The sequence below is a fragment of the Glycine soja genome, chromosome 4, assembly GCF_004193775.1.
Source record: "Glycine soja cultivar W05 chromosome 4, ASM419377v2, whole genome shotgun sequence".
Lineage (NCBI taxonomy): Eukaryota > Viridiplantae > Streptophyta > Magnoliopsida > Fabales > Fabaceae > Glycine > Glycine soja.
In genome coordinates this window covers 8,375,411-8,394,786 of record NC_041005.1, presented here as the reverse complement: position 1 = coordinate 8,394,786, position 19,376 = coordinate 8,375,411, and the positions used below count along the sequence as shown (strand labels likewise).

At 32.9% G+C, this 19,376-nt stretch overlaps 2 protein-coding genes and 1 pseudogene across 11 annotated transcripts; 2 read left to right on the top strand and 1 right to left on the bottom strand.

Moving 5' to 3' along the window:
- Positions 1-1,901: 1,901 nt before the first annotated feature.
- Positions 1,902-3,066, top strand: LOC114409221 (DNA-directed RNA polymerase subunit 10-like protein). 7 transcript variants are annotated; one of them, XM_028372595.1, is made up of 5 exons: positions 1,902-2,090; positions 2,208-2,254; positions 2,399-2,457; positions 2,580-2,674; positions 2,767-3,066. In XM_028372595.1, the coding sequence occupies exons 2-5, from the start codon at positions 2,219-2,221 to the stop codon at positions 2,790-2,792; spliced, it is 216 nt and encodes a 71-aa protein (XP_028228396.1). In that variant the 5' UTR covers positions 1,902-2,090; positions 2,208-2,218; the 3' UTR covers positions 2,793-3,066. The 7 variants fall into 7 exon arrangements, with proteins under 7 accessions (XP_028228396.1, XP_028228395.1, XP_028228394.1 ...); XM_028372594.1 differs by having other exon boundaries at positions 1,904-2,094; XM_028372593.1 differs by having other exon boundaries at positions 1,905-2,090; positions 2,179-2,254.
- A 1,164-nt stretch (positions 3,067-4,230) lies between these two features.
- Positions 4,231-6,785, bottom strand: LOC114409219 (axial regulator YABBY 4-like). Of its 4 annotated transcripts, none has more exons than XM_028372587.1 (7): positions 6,325-6,780; positions 6,040-6,174; positions 5,826-5,952; positions 5,662-5,710; positions 5,504-5,579; positions 5,262-5,363; positions 4,231-4,612 (listed from the first exon to the last, which is right to left on the bottom strand). In XM_028372587.1, exons 1-7 carry the CDS (start codon positions 6,403-6,405, stop codon positions 4,535-4,537), a joined length of 648 nt encoding a protein of 215 aa, XP_028228388.1. In that variant the 5' UTR covers positions 6,406-6,780; the 3' UTR covers positions 4,231-4,534. The 4 variants fall into 4 exon arrangements, with proteins under 4 accessions (XP_028228388.1, XP_028228386.1, XP_028228387.1 ...); XM_028372585.1 differs by having other exon boundaries at positions 5,209-5,363; positions 6,040-6,177; positions 6,325-6,764; XM_028372586.1 differs by having other exon boundaries at positions 5,209-5,363; positions 6,325-6,754.
- An 8,109-nt stretch (positions 6,786-14,894) lies between these two features.
- On the top strand, positions 14,895-19,254 carry LOC114409218 (annotated as a pseudogene).
- Positions 19,255-19,376: the final 122 nt, after the last annotated feature.

Here is a 19,376-nt window from a genome sequence, read left to right as displayed (position 1 = left end):
TACCGAGTTGAACCAGAGTCAACTCTTCCTTCCTATGTTTCAAGGTATGCTTGAAGTCTTTCCAAGAAGAAGACAGTTTATCAATTATAGATGAAACTGCAATGGATTCATCCATTTTCAAATCATGTTGAGTAAACTGACCCAAAATCCGCAGCAGTTCATTATATTGTTCCATAACAGGCCTTGAATCAATCATTTTGTAATTAAAGAAATTACTAACTAAGAATTTGTTACTTGAAGCATCTTCTGCCATATACTTGGATTCAAGAGAGTCCCATAATTCCTTAGCAGACTCAACATTTTGATAAATATCAAAGAGAGAGTCAGACATACCGTTCAGAATGTGTCCACGACAAATGTAATCGTCGTTCTCCCATTTCGAACGCTTCCTTGTTTGATCCAGAGTTTCGTCTTCCATAAACACCGACATCGGTGTACTCAGCACATACACCACCTTCAATGTTGTCAAGAGAAAGTGCATCTTCTTCTGCCATCTTCTGAAATCCTGCCCTTCAAACTTGTCCAACTTCGCAAACTTGCTTGTCATCTTCGAACTATCGTTCGTCATCTCGAAAAATTTGATTCAATCTTTTGTTGGTTAATTTGAAAAATCGAGATGATACTGGATAAATCTGAAGTCGTGTATAACACTTTCAGATTGAATCAAATTTCGGGGTTCAACCAAAATTGTTCAATCGGATAAAATCAGAAGATTATAATTCAAGAGTTTTGTTTTGGTCTTGTATGTTTTATCACACCGTTATACTTTCTGAACCAGAATGATTATTTATGATAAAAGAAAAGGTGGTTTTTGGCGGTTGATGGAAGTTATTTCTTTTTAAAAAACTGCCGTTGATGGAAGTTTTAGTAACTTCCATGTAACTTCCAACCGTTGATGGAAATTTTAGTAACTTCCATGTAACTTTCAAAATTTGCCTAAACCGAACATCTCGTTATTACATTAAAATAAGCGTGCACTCTTATTTTAACATAATAAAGAGATCAATTACACTAAAATGTCCAACACGTTTGCCTAACAAATGAAAATCTAAAACCATCCAATTCCCACATAACAGAATCAGCCGAAGAATTTATGGTAGACCCATTTGAGATTCTTGGCTCTTGATGTTTCCCATTCCACAACCACCATGAGTGATGGGAAAAAGCCACATCCATTCTCATGTAGTGTCGAAGACAAAGCTTGAAAGAGGGAGGGAAAAAGATATTAACAGAATCTATCTTCACGAGGGCAGAGAAAAAAGTACAAGCTCTTTTAGCATTCAAAATCACAAAATATTAGAGTTACTTGGATTTCAAGCAGAAAAACAAAGAGTTTATTGTGTTATAATTAGGATGCGTGGGTTTGTTCTTCAGGGGGTCTTGTGTACACGCCAAAGCATAGATTGATTCACAGGTCATAGCCAACAACACAAACTTTTAAAAGAAACATCTCTCCTGAAATTTGTATATGCATTGAACATAGACACCCATTTTCACACAATCTAGAATCTAGAGGAATAAACGCAAGTTGGTACAAAATTGGCGTAATGGTAGATTCAAAGCAGAAAACCAATTCTACAATCGCGAACCTTCAACAACATAATACTTACTGCTGTTATGCATAAATAAACCGATTCCTCCTCTTAATAAAAATAATAACAACAAATTTTTTCAAGAGAATCGGATCCAATCCTATCCATACAGTGTTTGATATGGTTGGTCAACCGAAGCAATGACTTGAAGTAAAAGAAACTGAAAAGGTGAACGACAAAGCCTGGATTCCTGCCTTGTTTTGAAAAATGGAATTTTGGATGAGAATTGGAAGCTGCATTTTAATAAGGCAGATGATTGGTACCTTTTAAAACCCATAAAGTTTGCTTTTTAAAGGGTTGCTATAACCAAAGAATCCTACTGGAAATCCTAGTTTTCATCTCACGTGAATATATAACATGACCTTCATGGCAAGACAGAGAGGGAGGGCACGACTATAATATCAATATCGTATTTTCAATTTGTTCATGAAATAGCCTTTCCAGTCACCGGCGTTAGTTGATCAGAGTCACAGTCACTACGGCAAGCACATTATTAGAGTGGGTTCGTTTCTTCCTCTTTCGATTTCATCATCTTCTCATTCTCTGTTAATTCGTTTCTTACATCTTAAAAAACAATATAAAGAAGGGCGTGGTTTTGTTGTGAGTACTGAGCAGAGAAGAGAAAAATGATCATCCCCGTTCGTTGTTTTACCTGTGGAAAGGTTTTCCCAATTACTCTCTTTCGTCCTCTTTTCACTCTATTTCGTGCTGAATTAAAAATAAATAAATTTGGACCTCTTTGACGCTTTTAGGGTTTAGGGTTTGGCTGAATTAATGCTCAATTTCATTCCTTTTCTCCGATTTAGGTCATTGGAAACAAATGGGACACCTATTTGGACCTTCTCCAGGCAGATTACAGTGAAGGGTTCGTACCCTAACTCCTTTTTTTTTTTTCAATTCCTATGAGATATAGGGTACTATTGTGTGTTTACTTGATTCCTTAATATTAGTTTTAGTATTGTGTATGAACATAATGATGAATTGCAGAGATGCACTGGATGCATTGGGATTGGTTCGATATTGTTGTAGGCGCATGCTTATGACCCATGTTGATCTCATTGAGAAGTTGCTCAATTACAACAGTAATTTCTGTTCCCTCCTCTATTGTTCTTTTTCTCTGTTTGTGAATTTTCTAATATCATTCTGTCTTTACTAATCATACTTTTGATTGCAGCTCTGGACAAGTCTGATCCCAATTAAGAAGGCTTAAGGAATAACAGATGATGTTTCAGTTGCATTCCATGGCCTATGGCAATGTATCGATTTTTGTTTTCTTTTTTGAATTGCATTTTTACAAGCAGTTCATGTTTGTGTGCTGGTTCAGAGCAAGTATGTTTGTTATCGGTTCTTTAGAGGAGCTATGACAAGAGACAGTTTATGTTAATATCTCATACAATGGTATTATATGACAGACCAAACTTTAGAAGGATGCCACATGCAAACAAGTTAATTGGCACATAAAAATTCACGATTATTCCCCACTTTTGGTTTGTTGACCTTTCGTGTTTTATACTAATTTTTCCCAATTAATATACCATTTTCACATTTTTGGAAATGTCAGGAACACATGCTTTTTTTATATATTTTTATTGGGTGAAATTTATTCACTTTCATTATATGTGGGTTGTATTCTCAAATGAATAGGATTAGATAATTTCAACCAGCAACAAAACGTGTTGAAAAGAGTTTGTTGTTAATAGTGTTCTATTATTAGAAATCTATAATTGGTCCTTTTAATTCTTATTTGTCATTGTTCATATTCATTTTCATTTCTTATTTCAATCTTGCCATGTGCGAACTCATCTTTCTATCTAATAAAGAAATCTGCAATAAGAATTTTCAATTTACTGTGTATTTAACAAAAAAAGAGCTCTTTTTTTAATAAAAAAAAATAGTGTTTGAGAACCTATTTGCATCAAGGAATTTCCACTTTCCAAATCATAAAAATGAGAAACAAGAATTTGTAGCTTCTCCGTCGGACGTTTGGGGGTTTGCAATTGCAAACCAAATGCACTAAATAATCATGATAACTCACATTCCTCTTATTGCAAATTTAGCTTTTAATTCTATTTTCTGATGTCATAAATTTTCAATTTTTCCTTATTCTTATTATTTTTGTGCTATAATTGATATTTCTCATTAATAAACAATAATTAAATTTTGAAATTTATGACAGGGTAATGTGTGGATTTTTATCTAGTCAGTTAAAGATGGATCAGAGGTAATAATGCTAGGTTAAGCATTTGTCTCTAGCCAGAATGATGATTGTTTTAAGGATTGACTTGTAATTCTGTTAAAAAAAAAAAGGAATTGACTTGTAATATTTTTAGCTCCAAGGATGTTGTTGCGCGTTTGTGTATTACTAGTACGTGACTAGCGACTACAGATCAAGAACATCTTAGATTGAACTTGATTTCGAGGGAATTGAAAACATAAGAAAATCGGATTCTGTAGTAATATGATAAAATCAACTAACGCAAATCAGCTAACAACAGTCTTTAAAGTTTCAATTACGTGGCTAACATTTTTTATACGTTGAGTTTCCGTTCCAATAAATGCGATGCATGTTTATCTATCACGAAAATATGTAGCCATCATCTGCTACTTTTCCCTTAATAACATGCACAGAGTTTGAGAATTAACATCAAGGAACACTTAACAAATGAACATTTATTAGAACCAACAACATAAAAACAATAGAAAAAAAACATTTGTGGTCCTGAAGACTAGTTAATGGAACTGGTATGCTGTAAAATAAAGGTGTCAGATAAAAGTATCAATGTAAAGCACTTCCTAAAGTCTCAAATTGTCAGCTCTCAAGTCTCAACCCTTCTTAATTCGTTTTCATTACCGAGAGCATCTTTTCTTAATTAGGAAAACTATTTAGAGGCAACCATAAAGACAGAAAATAAGCTTGTTATGTCACATAAGCTGAGCTTTCTTCATTCAAACTGTGTCCTTTCCAAGATGGAATTTCTTGGGACCTTTCTTCCACGGAATCCTTGACCTTCTTCATTGACCTGAAAGTTTCACACATGAAGTGACACACTCATTACAAGGGTGAATTACTATAGTAAGAAGAGTAGGCTTAAAGTATGAGAAGTACATCTACATTACTCTAGAAAAGTTGACACAAATGAAGGACAGTGCCAGGAAATTGACTAGCTACAGACATTACATTATGAAAATACCAAGATTGCAATTTTGTGTTAGTATTACCGTGTTGTCTTATTTACTTTTAGTGTCATTGTTACTTTAGGTCCTCTTTGTCAAATTTCATCTTGTCTCATATTCTAGGGGTTAGTAAATCTTTAATGGGAGCTCTACATCTTTTGAGAATACCATGCTAATCAACATCAAATACTGATTATAATTTTTTGAGGATCTATAATAATTTCTAATAATGGTTTAATGTCTCAATGTCACTTTGATTGGCAATCACTATACGGATAAGTCTTTGCTATTGAATGAATGGAGCCTACTTCTATTTTTCCTGTGATATGAAGAAAGGGACACGCAATACTTAAGATAGATGCACACAGTGGCAAACCAAAGAATCTCCTACTAATAACAAGTTTTAATCAGCTCAAGTAATTTGTTTGTGTTATAAGAGAACCTTCTGTCTTAAATGAAGAAATTGCTGAGTTCTTCAAATAATTATGCTTTAACCTCAGCATCAGGAGGGTCCACTTGTGAGTTCACAAGTTGATCTGTCTGGCTACAGCTCTCTTCATCTCCTCTGCACCACTGAGTTTGGGGAAAATTGGCCCACTGAAAATGACAAATATTTTCAAGATAAAGCTTAAGAAAAGTACCCTTCTTCTCTTCCCAATATTTTCACCAATCTTATAAAGACTGCCAAATTTGCAAATGAGTTGAACTAATAAGCAGCTTAAAAAATTGGACCTTACATTTTTTGCAGCTGTACTAAAAGCTTCCTTGTGGGCCATGTCAGGGTTTTCAGCCTTTAGCCTTTTAATCTCCTTCCTGCATTAAACTAGTAATCACATTAGAATTTAAAGTTTGAAGTTTAACCAGTTCTATACAACTTTGTTTATTGAATCATTACTTGATGAAGCAGTTATAAGCAGATGGTGTTCGTTGTCTCTTCTCTGGCGCTGTATACAGTCCATGCATCAAAAAACAAATTTATGAGGAAGCTGTATGAGTGCACAAAACTTGCTTCAAACTCAATAGCTCATCTCATTATTAAAGTAACATTGCCTTACATACGTTTATTCACAACATGATGACTCATTGGAATTACATCCTCTTCCTCACAATCAGAATAGGTCATCATGGATGCACTATGGCTGTTCAAAGTCTTGTTAGCATCTGCTTCTGGACTACTTTCTTTTGGCTGGAGAGTGGAGACAGTCACAAATGCATTTTGAGATAAAATTCCAAAGGAAATAAATATAGAAATTGCAAGGTAATAACCCATCACCTCAAGATGACTAAGAGATGCTAAGAGGTGGAAAGGGATAAAAGAAGCTTTCGACATATTAACAGAAAAGAGGCTTGTGCAGTGCCCGCATCTTACTGTCACCACCATTGACAAACTGCTGCATGGGACACTTACCTGCTTCTCACAGTTGAATTGAAAACAGAAAAATGAAATACAGAAAGTTGAATTAAAAAATATAGACCACATGAACTCAACAAGTGCAGTTAGAAAATAAAACCACGTGAACTCTGGAAGTGAAGTTAAACTGACCAAAGAGTTCATTACCATTAAAATAGTGCTACAGAATCCACATTGTATGTAACATATCTGTTCAGGAAGATCAAAAAGATGGTTCAGTGTTGACATTGGTGTCTATCTGTCTGAATTTGTGAGAGTGTGTGTTATAGTGTAAGAGAAAGAAGAGATAGGGAGATGAAGGTGTAGCTCTTTTGACACTAGGAGGCATTTATAGTTGAAGATGGAGACTCATAATCAATCATCATCTTACTTTAATGATTTGTGGAACGGGGTGCTTAAGGTGGTTTTCATTGCCGGATAGCACTCCAACATTGACGTTAAGGATGGGGAGAGTTTAATTTTTTTCAAGTCTTGTGTAGGGTGTCAAATTACAGCCACACCCTTAAGAAGAGGGTTTATGATACTTTTACCTATTTACATGAACATTAGTTATCACTGGCAAATTCTCCATAGGGTTGCAGTGTCCCAAAGTTCTATGGTGCTTTGCAGAATGACAAAAGTACTTGTTTGTTTCAAGTGTTGTTTTCTCTTTTATTGACACTGCTACCTCTCTCTGTCCAAGATGAAAATGAAAGTGCAGAAAAATTTTCCATTGTGGAAGGAAGGGGAAGTTTCCACAAAGGCACATAGAGAAGGTAATAAGGCATCTTAGGATTTGTCTTTCCTGAATGACAACAAAAGAAATTGACCAATGAAAGAGGATGCTCCCCTCTTTCTGTGCTTTCTTGGCATGTGTCACTTCCCATCTATTTTTGTTTCACTTTGAGCTAAGATTCTGTATTAACCACGTATTGATTTCATTCAAACTATTCCTGCTGTTTCTTTAACTCCCTTCCATGTGATAGCACATGAGTTGAACTTAGAGTTTCCTAGAATCTAGGGTCAATAGTCATTCAACAGTATGGTTATAAATTGCAGTTTCATTACATTTTTTGATATTGTAGACGATCATAGACAAATGTGATCACAATTGCAATTGCAGTTGCATTACATTTTTAGAACTTTTACAAATATACAAATATGTTCCTGGAAATATTAATGCACTTTGGAAGTGCAAGGTCAAAAACTAATTATCAGGATATTGACAAAGAATTGGTTCAACATATCTCAAAATGGATTAGATTTTGTTTCATGAAAGTCAATGTATTATTTACGCGGGGGAGTTTTAATAAGAAAATTGCCCTTACAACGTTATTGCAGACAACTAACTTTAGTTAACCTATTCCTGTAGGCCTAGTCTTACTATGTGAGGTGACAAGGACTAGTTTTTTCCACAAAGAACCGACTTTTTGAAAATCTTTACATGTTGCGATCAATGGCCACGTTCTACAAGCAAAATGAACGGAAGCTGTGTGGTAGGTAGGAAGAATGAAGATATATATAGCAATAGCTGCATTATTTTTTAAGTCATTCTTTTAATTAACCTATGGAGATGTTTTTTCTCCTTGCAATTATAGTCTCATTTTTTCTTAGCACCCTACCCTCTACAGTTTATATTTTGGCCTTTTCTGCTTGAAAGATTTAGTCTCAAGGCAGTCCTATTTGTTTCCTGTTCATTCATTACGTGCACTCACTCCTACTTTAAATTTGTTTTGTAACTCACCACGAGTTTGGCAAACCTCTTTCATGGAAATGGAAAGAATCCATAGAATAAAATGATTTAATTATAAAAGTTTGGGGTTGTATATGACACCCTCTATCTCGGCATACATATAAATAAATAAAATATATAAAAATACAAATAAACAAACTAACGTAAGTAAAAAATTTACATTCATTTTATTAGTATCAAATAAAATTTATTAAAAATATATCCAGCTCAGAACAAGACCATCAAAATTTACAAAAGATATTTTGTAAAATCAATAAGGTAAAATAAAATAACATCATACAATTAAAATAAAAACACATCCCAAATGTCACATCCTATCGGAACATTATGTCTTAGTGTCTTCTAGCACGAGGTTCTAAAGTCATCCACCTAGTTATCTGCTCTCACGAACACAAGATTCGAAATCATCACATGATCCAAACACAAATAACACACAAGGAGTGAGTTATCACATTTCTAAAAAAATACAAATAAACAAAGACATACTCAAAATAAATTATAGAAGTATTTATAATATAGTCCAACTTAATACAATCTACGTCACTTCACCACTTTATCATTTAAAAATCATTTTTATCAATCGCCAATCATATTACACATGAATCACACTGTAACATCCCATTTTTCGTAAGTCAATTTAAAAAGAATTTTTATTTTTAAATAAATAGAGTTTTAAAAAAATGATCAGGTTTTTTATAAATAAATAAATAATGAGAAATAATGATTTGAAGGGAAAAAAAGACATTTGATTTATTCATTTGGTAAGGAATAAAATAGAGTTCTTTTTTTTTATAAAATATTAAAAACAAATAAATAGAGTAATAATAAGTTGTGTGTACCCTAGGTATAAATAGCGATGTTAGGTCAGTTTTCAGACTGACGATGTTTCTTCTTTTCCTCATTTTCGTTTTTTCCCTTCTCCTTTTAAAATTATTTCTTTTTCCTGCAGCCCACTAAACCTGTCTCAGAAAAACGACGATCTCAGAGTCATTCACCGTTGGATCATTGTGAAATTTGAGCATCATTTTCGCAACCCAATTCTGAGCATTCTCACCGTTGGGAATTTTGATATCATGTTTGAGCTGAGAGAAATACCTTTCGCATCGTAATCTTTTCCTTTCCCGCAGAAACCCAAAATGGTCTCAGTAAAACTACGATCCCGGTTTTGTTAACCGTTGGATTTTCATGAAATTTTGATATGTAGTTCTCGATTCAGTTACACACACCTTCACCGTTGGAATTTGCAAGATAATATTAAAGGATAGAGAAAAAGGAATCGCACCAAGACAGTACAAGTGAAGGCTTCAATCCCTTCTCTGTCTCTCTAATGTTTGAAAACTCTATCGGAGCAATTAGAGGAAAAACTGGAGGAATCTCAGGAAACCGCTAGAGATGCTGCTATCGCTGTCTGAAGACACGTGAGCCCGCTTAGAGGTAAGGGATGAGTTATTTACAATTGGGGATTAGTGAGAGCATGTGTAGGAATCCTTAGAAATATCAATTAGAATGGGTTTTTGGGTGTTTTCGCAATTTTCATTTTATCCTTATAATTATTACAGTGAATTATATATGTTTGATGAATCAGTTGATGTCCCAATGAGAAATTGCTGTGAAATTGATGTGTTCTTGTATTGAGTGTGAACCCCTTAGAAAAATTAAGCTCTTTTTATTAACGTAAATTATATTTTAAATAATATTATTCAATGACTTATTTTATACAAATTATTATATTGTTCTAATTTTTCTACGACAATGATCAATATGTTATGTGTATATAATTATTGTAATACTAAAATAATAAATTAAAGAAAATTGTAAGGTTAATGCCTAGTGGTAATTTCTTTTGATGTAATATTAAATTAATTGTTATAGAAATTCTTTGATTAAAAACAATGTAGTTTAATTTACCATATACATATACATATATATGTTTTGTAGCATGCAAATATTATTATTGTGTGATGTGTATATGAGTTATAAGGTATAATAAGTTATTATAATGGTATTATAATATTATTGTGAAGATTGAGTAGTACAAAGTTGAATGTGTCAATTTGCGAGATACATGTAAAAATGAGATATGATGTGATATTATGAGATGTTAAATTGTGGGCATGATATTTGATTGTAAATAAGTGTGTGTGTTTGACACTTGATGTGACAATAATTATATTGTGAGCTATGAATTATACAATAATCCGACCAGTGTTATCTTGAGAAAAGCGTTGATGCACAATGTTTAAGAGAAAGTGTAGGTTTCCTATTCAGGAACCAGTGTTAAATTGTAGCGCAATGTGTTAAACGTGTTTGAAATACGAGTGTGAGGTCGTGAGTATTGTATAATTCATGAGTAGTGCTTATAAATGAAATATGTGATGAATTGTGGAATAATATGTTGCCTTGAGATTATAATATTGTTATTGAGATTGAATAAGAGTGTAAAGTAGAACATGTGTTGAATTATGAGATACGTGAAAACATGTGATGGTGGATTATGACATTATGAGATGTGAAATTGTAAATGAGTTTTGGTTGTGAATAAGTGTGTGATTAACTCTTGATGTGACATTATTTGTGTTATAAGCTGTGAATTGTACAATAACCCGACTAGTGTTATCTTGAGAAAAGTGTAAATGCATAGTATTAAAGAGAAAATGTAGGTTTCCTATTTAGGAATCAGCGTTAAAGAGAAAATGTAGGTTTCCTATTTAGGAACCAGTGTTAAATTGTAGCGCAATATGTTATACGTGTTTAAAACATGAGTGTGAGGTCGTGGGTATTGTATAATTCACGAGCAGTGTCTGTGTGCTAAAATGATTTTAGGGGTTGGACCTAAATCAGGAGGGAGAGGCCCTGACGGACTCTTCGGAATGTAGGCCTTGGGAGTCACCGGGTTTTAGTGCTCTTTTAAGTCTATGCTGATCACATATGGTTGGAGCATTCTCGCAAAACATCGTGACCCTGACTGGTCTCCCTATGATCTTACTTAGTGAGAGTGACTTGACAAACCCATTGTGTGGTGTGTCTTGTTATGTACTCCTAAGCGCCTCAGAGTGGTTTTTCACTGACATGGTACCACATTGCATATAGGCTTGAGTCTTAATATAACTGTCTCATGCGCTTGCTAATTGTTTATTATGAAATTGATGTGTTATTATGTCTTAATCAGAGTGTGTGATTCTTGTGCAATATGATTGATGATTGAAAAGTGTGATTGATGGATGAAAAGTGAACTTTGAATGACAAAGTGGTGGAATTACGTGAATTACATGTAAGTAAGTTTTATTTGGTTTATATGATATGTATATCTAGTTGTCTTGTTTCTCTATTAGTTAGGAATGTGATAACTCACTCCCCGTGTGTTGTTTGTGTTTGGATCTTGTGATGATCTTGAACTTTGTGTTCGGGGGAGCAGATGACTAGGTGAATTGATTTAAGGAACCTTGTGTTGAAGGACGTTGAGACACAACACTCTGATAAGATGTGGCATTGGGGTATAGGGTTTTATATTAATTGTATGAAATCTTAGACGGTCTTGTTTGAACCGAGATGACTTTATTATTTATTTGGACAAGTTTGAATATGATGTAGAATAAAGTAAATATGAGCCTTTTATCCCTTTGAAAGACTTGTATTTAAAAATGTAAAAAAAAAATACTTTTAATTAATATTTGAATTTTTATTCCTTTGTTAGTATATATGTGAGGGGTAGAGGATATCACATACTTGGATCAAGACATAATAACACTCATCAATTTCATAATAAACAATTAGCAAGCGCTATGCAACAATTATATTAAGACTCAAGTCTATATGGAATGTGGTACCATGTCAGTGAAAAATCACACTTGGGCGCTTAGGAGTATATAACAAGACACACCACACAATGGATATGTCAGGTCACTCTCACTAAGTAAAATCATAAGGTGACTAGTCAGGGTCACTCTGTTTTGCGAGATGCTCCAACCATATGGGATCAACATAGGCTTAAAGGAGCACTCAAATCGAGTGTCTTTACCTTCAAGGCCTAGACTTCGAAGAATTTGTTAGGGTCTTACCTTTCTGATTCAGGTCCAACCCCTAGAACAATTTTTGCACACAGACATTGCTCATGAATTATACAATACACACGATCTCACACTCGTGTTTCAAACACGTTTAACACATTGTGCTACGATTTAACACTTTAGGTTCCTAACTAGGAATCCTACATTTTCCCTTTAACACTGCGCATAAACACTTTTCTCTAGGTAAACACCAGTCAGGTTATTATATAATTCACAGCTCACAACACAAGTATTGTCACATCAAGTGTTAACTAAACACTTATTCATAACCAAATTTCATATCCACAATTTTAAAATATCACAATCCACAATCACATGTTTACGTGTATCTAAAAAATTAACACATGTTCAACTTTGTACTTATGTTCAATCTCATGTTATTATCTCATTATAATAATTTATCACGCCTCATAAATCATATGCACATCACACAATAATAATATTTGCATGACACAAAACATATATATATATATATATATATATATTAAATCAAACTATATTATTTTCAATTAAAAAGAGTTTCTACAACAATTAAATTAAAATTATATCAAAAGAAATTACTACTAGACATTAACTTTACAACTTTCTTTAATTTATTATTTTAATACTTTTATTATTACAATATATACATAACATGGTGATCATCATCGTGGAAAGATACATAACAAAGACAATAATTTGTATAAAATAAGCTATTAAAAAGAAGAAAAAAAATCAATTTTTAGAGTTCACATTCAACACAATAACATAATAATTTCACAACAATTTCTCATCGAAACATCAATTGGTTCGTCAAACATATATAATTTACAGTTATAATTGTAAAGATAGAATCAAAATTTATAAAAACACCCAAAAACTCATTCCAATTAATCCTCTAAGGATCCCTACACATGTTTTTACTACTCTCCAATTGTAAATAACTCATCTCTTACCTCTAAGTGGGTTCACGGGTCGATAGTGATAGCGGCATCTCTAGTGGTTCCATGAGACTTCTCTTGTTTTTTTTTCTGATTGTTCTGCTAGGCTTTTCAAGCGTTACAAAGAAAAAGAAGAGATTGTAGCTTCCATTTCATTGTCAACGTGCAAGACTAATTTCTTTCTGTAAAAATATTATTTCACAAATCCCAACGGTAAGAGTCTGCAATAATTAGTTCCAAGGGTGGTGTCCAAATTTCACAATAATCTAATGGTTAACGAGTCCGAGATCATAATTTTACTAGGACAAGGTTAGGTATATGCGAGAAAAGAGAAAGCTCGGAGCAAGGAACAATTTTTCCACCACAGACATTATCTTGAAAATCCCAATGGTGGGTGTGTGAAAATAAGTTCTGAACCTCTTGTTCAAATTTCACGACAACCCAACCATTAATGAGTCCGAGATCATCATTTTACTGACACAGATTTGAGTGTATGCGAGAAAAAGAAAAAATTTTAAAAAATGAAGAAGGAAAAATAGACTTGAGAGGAAGAGAGAACGTAGAGATGTGAAGTAACCTATTACGTTGCAGCTACGATATTATGTATTCTATTTTTTTATTTTATTTTATCATTTTATATAAAGAAAATCTATTTTATTCTCTCTCAAAGAATAAATAAAATATTTTTTTCTAAAAATATATATTTATTTTATTTACCTTAAAATTATTATTTTAATTAATAAAAATATTTTTCTTATTTATTTAATTTACAAAAATTAATTTTTTTAAAATTATATTTATTTTAAATAAAATTATTTTCAATTTATTTTATAAAAAATGAGATGTTACCTTTTGATTTCCCGAAAAAGCAGCAATATTTTGTTACCAAGAATGCCTTTTATTTTGTAGTTCATTATTGCACATAAGGAATGCTTGGAACCCATGACACACGGAAACTTTTACTTTCTAAATGAACTTGAGAAAACTAGACTAATTAAGGGTAAAGCTATGCACCATTTTCATGGCATAAATAACTATAAAGCAAAAGAGTAAATTGAGCATTTTAGCATACACATCAGATCAGAACCCGAGAAGGGTATCTTATAATTGTGGGGTGTAGTAGTTCAACATCAAGAAAGGGACCAAGTATTTGAAGTCTTGAAATTTGAACTAAAACGGGTGAGTCAAATATCAGATCATTAAGCCTTGTAGTGATACAATGAGGTGTCATTGTTGTCCATTGAAGTCGGATCAAAAGTTTCCATCTACTCCTTATTTTCATTCAGAGAGATTTAGTTCAATGGTAGTGCAACGGTAATGTTTCTTTATTTTTTGTCTAATTAGTGTTAACTTTGCTTTAAATTCTGGGTTAATTAGATTCTTTTTTTGTTGTTGTTGAATATTAGACGGGTCAGATAATACGTGGGGATCTGCACCAATAAAAAAAATCATACGTGGTAATTCTGCTGTAAATTAAAACTATCCTTCATGGCAAAAGATTCTCACAATTCCCTTCCCCACAAAATTAAGATAATTATGGTTTTAGGTTTTTTAATTTTTTTTAAAAAATTATATATTTTTTTTAAAAAAAACTCTTTTAATTTTTTTTAACAATCAACTATTGTTTTATAAAAATTAAGAATAAATATTATAAATACTGAAGCAGTTTTAAAAATAATGTGATAGTAAAAGAGAATTTTGATTAAAATAAATAATATATTATTAAAAAAGTAAAAATGGGGGATTTTATTAAAGTGTTAAGATTTAAAAAATATAGAAAAAAAAGTTATATGTTATAAATACTTAAGTTACTTCAAGTAACATGAAAAAAATGTTTTAAGTTAGTGACATAAATTTGTTTACTAAATACTTTTATTTTAGTTTAACAAGCTTATAAGTTATTTCAAGAAAGGTTATAAAGTATTGTTGGAGAACAAAAGTGCTTGACTAAAGATGCTGGTGACAAAGATATTCTCAAAGTAAAAATGAAAGGAAAAAGCTTTGTTTTAAATCCATTGGAGGATGAGCAAATTGCTTTTTCAGTAAAAAAGAATAACACTAAATTATGGGACAAGAAACCAAAAGTTGATGAAGATCAACCAAGTTCTGAAATAGCAGCTCTCACATCTTGGAATGGTGCTGCTGAAGCAAGGTTGCCACCAGCAAAGGGACAAGAAAAATCTGCTTTAGAGAAAGTAGCTATTGTGCAGAAGCATACAAACAAGAAGACACAATTGAGTGAGAAAGCTGCAAAAATTGAGCATAATGAGAAGTGTTTAAAGTTTCTGACAAAGAACTTGAACGCTGAAAATGTCAAGGCTCAATCACATGAGAAGGAAGCAATAGTATTTCAGCACTGTAAGTCAGCAGGTTGAAGTTCTGAGGAAGTAGATAGGAGTTTTCAGCCTCCAAGGTAAGGAGGAGTGATGAGATCGAGCCTTGAGATTCTGCCAAAGTAATTTGTTATTTTGCTGTTATGAATAAGTTAGTTTCTGATTTAAGTTAGTTTCTGACTTTATATTCGAATTTTATCAGGAGTATCTCCTAAAATTAAGGGGCATTATCTTTTATTTAGTTATTTTAATGTATTTAAATGAGTTTCATTCAATAAAAATATAAGTTCTTGCAATTCTAAAATACACTCTTATGTTCCCTTTTTTACTACTTTCTTTTCTACGTTTTCTTTCACCTAAAGCAAAAACTAACTGATCCATTATTAAGGTTTATAAGTTGTGTTGGAGATTGTATTAACAATGATATTTTGGCCATCCTCTATGTCCTTCATTTTCATATAGATTAGATGCTGTAAACTTGTAATATTTATGGTCTTGTGCGGAATGTTATTTTTATTGTTTGAACTTAACCAGGGGTTGCTTCAATTGAAAATGTATATTTAATGGGTTTGATTACTGTTTTGTAGTAGTGGCGTAAAAGGATTTCAGACATGAAAGGAGAGAAAATCACAAACTTCAGAAATAGAGTTTTGATATTAACTAACTCAACTGAAAACAGTTACATCTCTAGTATTTATACTAGAGTTAGACAGCTGTTACAACCAACATGAGTAACAGTCAACTAACCTAAAGTTAGTTGAGTTAACTAACAAAGCTAACCATCAGTAATTAAAAAACAGAAGAGTAATTCTAATTTCTACTATAGTATGGCCTAACTTATATGCTGGCCTAACATACTAAAATGTGGCTGGTGCAGGATGCTGAGCAAGAACTTGAAGTCGCAACTCAGTTACACAAGTTATGTTCTCAATGCGAATCCAAAATGGAAAAGTATGTCTGATGTCATTCTTATCTTCTCTTCTTTGGCTTGTGCTTATGGCCCTTTTCATAGGCCTTTTAAATGTTCAACTCAGTTCATTATTTCATTTCATATCTTATTAACTTTCCTCACTTGAATTTGTTTAGATATAGTAAGGATGAAATGTAATCTGGAACAATTCATTACTAAATACTGTTCGAAAGCTAATAATAATGATATGTACTTGTATGTATGTTTCTTCTAATGTGAAAATGTATCTTTTACTATAATTCATGTTATGGTAGGAATATTTACTTTGAGTTTGAGTCACTAACAACTAATATTAGCTTTCCAAAGTTGAACGGTGAAAAAAGTTATTTAACTGCCTTGAAGATAAGGCGGCTTAAGACCCAAACAGCCCAAGCAAGGATTTTAGGCCCCAAAAAAAAAAGGTCTCAAAATTTTTTTTAATACTAATATATCTCAAAAAAAAATTATTGTAAAATTATATTTGAAAATAAATTTTAAATAAAACAATGATAATTTTAATAAACTATTTTATGAGTAAATAAAAGACCTCATTCTTAAATTTACTTTAGGCCTCTCAAGTCCTTGAGCCGCCCCTACTTAAAGACTAGCATAATTGTGTCAGATTTTACAAGCCTGGAATTTGAGCTTATGAGCTTATGACATTAATGTTAGCATATATTTTGGTTTGAAATATTAAAAAAACATTGAGTAATTGACTCTCAACAACTTGGTTGGAGGTGTCATTTTTTTAATGTTCTATTTTTTTATATGGCTCCTTATTCCTCTATTGTTTTATTTGAGGTATTAGTTTGTTGCCCATTTGATTTTTTGTCCATTTGAAAATTTGAAACTGAAGTTGATTGATGTGGGTGGGGAAGTTACATAAAATTAAGAGCCAAATGAGGGATCAACATTGTATTCATCCTGTCCAATTTTCTTACATCTAACCCTTGTTATTTTAGGTAGAGGGAGGAGCATCCATTAATAAATGTTCCTATTTCTCTAAACCAGTCATAATAATGCATCAATAGTTCGAAGTTTTCCGATTATATGATTTGTTAAACAATCTTTTTCATGCCTCATTTTTCCAAGCATGCCAGTATTTATTGAGTGTTTTATTAGTATATGCATGGACAGTATCGAACTGAATTTGTTTTAGAGAATTAGAGCATTCAAAACATAAGGATTTTGGATTGATGTTAACAAAACCGTATAATTTGGTTGTCATACAATATAACAACTTTCTTGCAAGAGTATCCTTTGGTCAATGATTTTTGTGAAATGCATATTAAGGGCTCCAATTCTAACAATTTGCCATGATCAGGATGGGTGGAGAGATTGCACAGCTGAAGGAAGAAATTGAGATGCTTAGGCAGGAAAAATTAGGGTGAAAACTGTTGCTCAATTTCCTTTTGCAATGCTGAATACTTGAATTCTATCAGCTTGTAGTAGCAGATAGTCCACTCACTAATTTAATATTTTTTTTCAACTCTGTTCTTTGTTACTTCAAGATCTCAATTACAGGAGGAAGATTGTGACAGTCAGGAGAAAGATTTTTGTTAAAAAATACCCAAGTCCCACATCGGCTGCCTCACTCCTTGGAGTGCAGCTTATATACCTGTTGGACAATTTTTCTTAATGACAATTGGTTTTAAGATGAAATCTAACAATTTTGATATCCAAGAACAGCCTTGGTTCTCTACTTAGAGAATTACAATCAAGGAAGGAGAAGCTTGATTTCAAGTATAAGAAGCAGGTTTTGGGCCATTGGCATCAAATTAGAACTGCATTAGGAATAACATGTGTTCAAAACAAACAATATTTAGTATGAACAAATATATTTTTTTTAAATTATTAAATTCTTACATTGCGTCGTCTTCTAATCAGGGGAAGCTGGGTCTGTGTCTTCTCTCTGAAGAGAGTAATGACAAGATAAAAATGAATACACCCGAAATGAGCAGTGCAAGTGAGAATAGTGTTAAGATGGAGAAAACAGCTGAAGGACTTTGCTGCTCATGCAGTAAGAACTCCTTGTGCAAGACTAACAAATGCAGATGACGATCCAGTGGTGGGAGCTGTGGAGCATCATGTGGCTGCAAACGTTTTAAGTGCACAAATAGGGAACCAAACCAATTAGAAGGAAATGAACCACTAAAATCAGATAATACAGAATGCACTCTTGAGGCTTCGGCTGAAGACAAAGATGGAAGTGTGTGATTGCTTCTGAATGTGCTAAACTACTCCAGAGTGCACTTGTTCAGAAACCTGCTAGTTGCAAGGACAACCCGGTGCCCAAAAAGAAGCCATTACGTGACATTCAGAACTCAATGGTATTCTACACTGCATTTAGTACCTAATTTAGTGACCAGTCTCAGATTTTCCTACTTTATGTTTTCCATCTAGCTTACTAATCAAGGGAACAATTTGATTGCAGTTGAAATTGGATGATAAAAAGCAAGGCAAGAAAAAGAAAGGGCGGAAACCAGTAATTCAGCTAGTTACCAAGGAATCCCTAGTCTTCTTCTCCAGAAAATAGCAGCAGTATTGAAACTCAGGAAAATAATCCAACGGGGTTGGACAAGGTGACAAAACCAACTACAGAGAATAATTCTGGCCAGCCAAATGAATTGGCCACATCCATTAGTGATGCACCTGGATTTCGTCGTTTAAGAAATCCAACCCGACAAGTAAAATCTTTTGTTGGGAAAGAGAACCGTTTCATTTAACAAAGACTTGAGTGTGAAGTCTCTTCTTTTAAGGGTATACTATAACGAGCTGCAACTATTCCTTTGTTCCTCCTGGTTGTTGAAAATCCATGCCAATGCTGAATTGTCGAGTACGTTAGGTTGTTGGTATGGATCTCATTAATACTCAGTTACTCCATAACGTGGTTTCGTAAGAGGAGTTGTAAAAGTGAAATTAATACTCAGTTACTTGTCTTTTTCTGGTTTTTCCTCTGTTCTAACGCCCTTGTATTTGAAATACGGGCATTTCATTATTTGCTTTCCATCGCATGAAACGGCGAGTGTAATGATAAAAAACCTTTTGATGTCAGTGTCGGAAGTACCTAATTTTGGTTTACATATATTTTGTTTTGGTTCTTGTTAGTTTGCTAATGTTAAGTGCTGAGATCATTTCGAAAAATAATATGTAATGATTAAAAAAAAAGTATAGGGATTCGTTTCTTATAATTTTTAA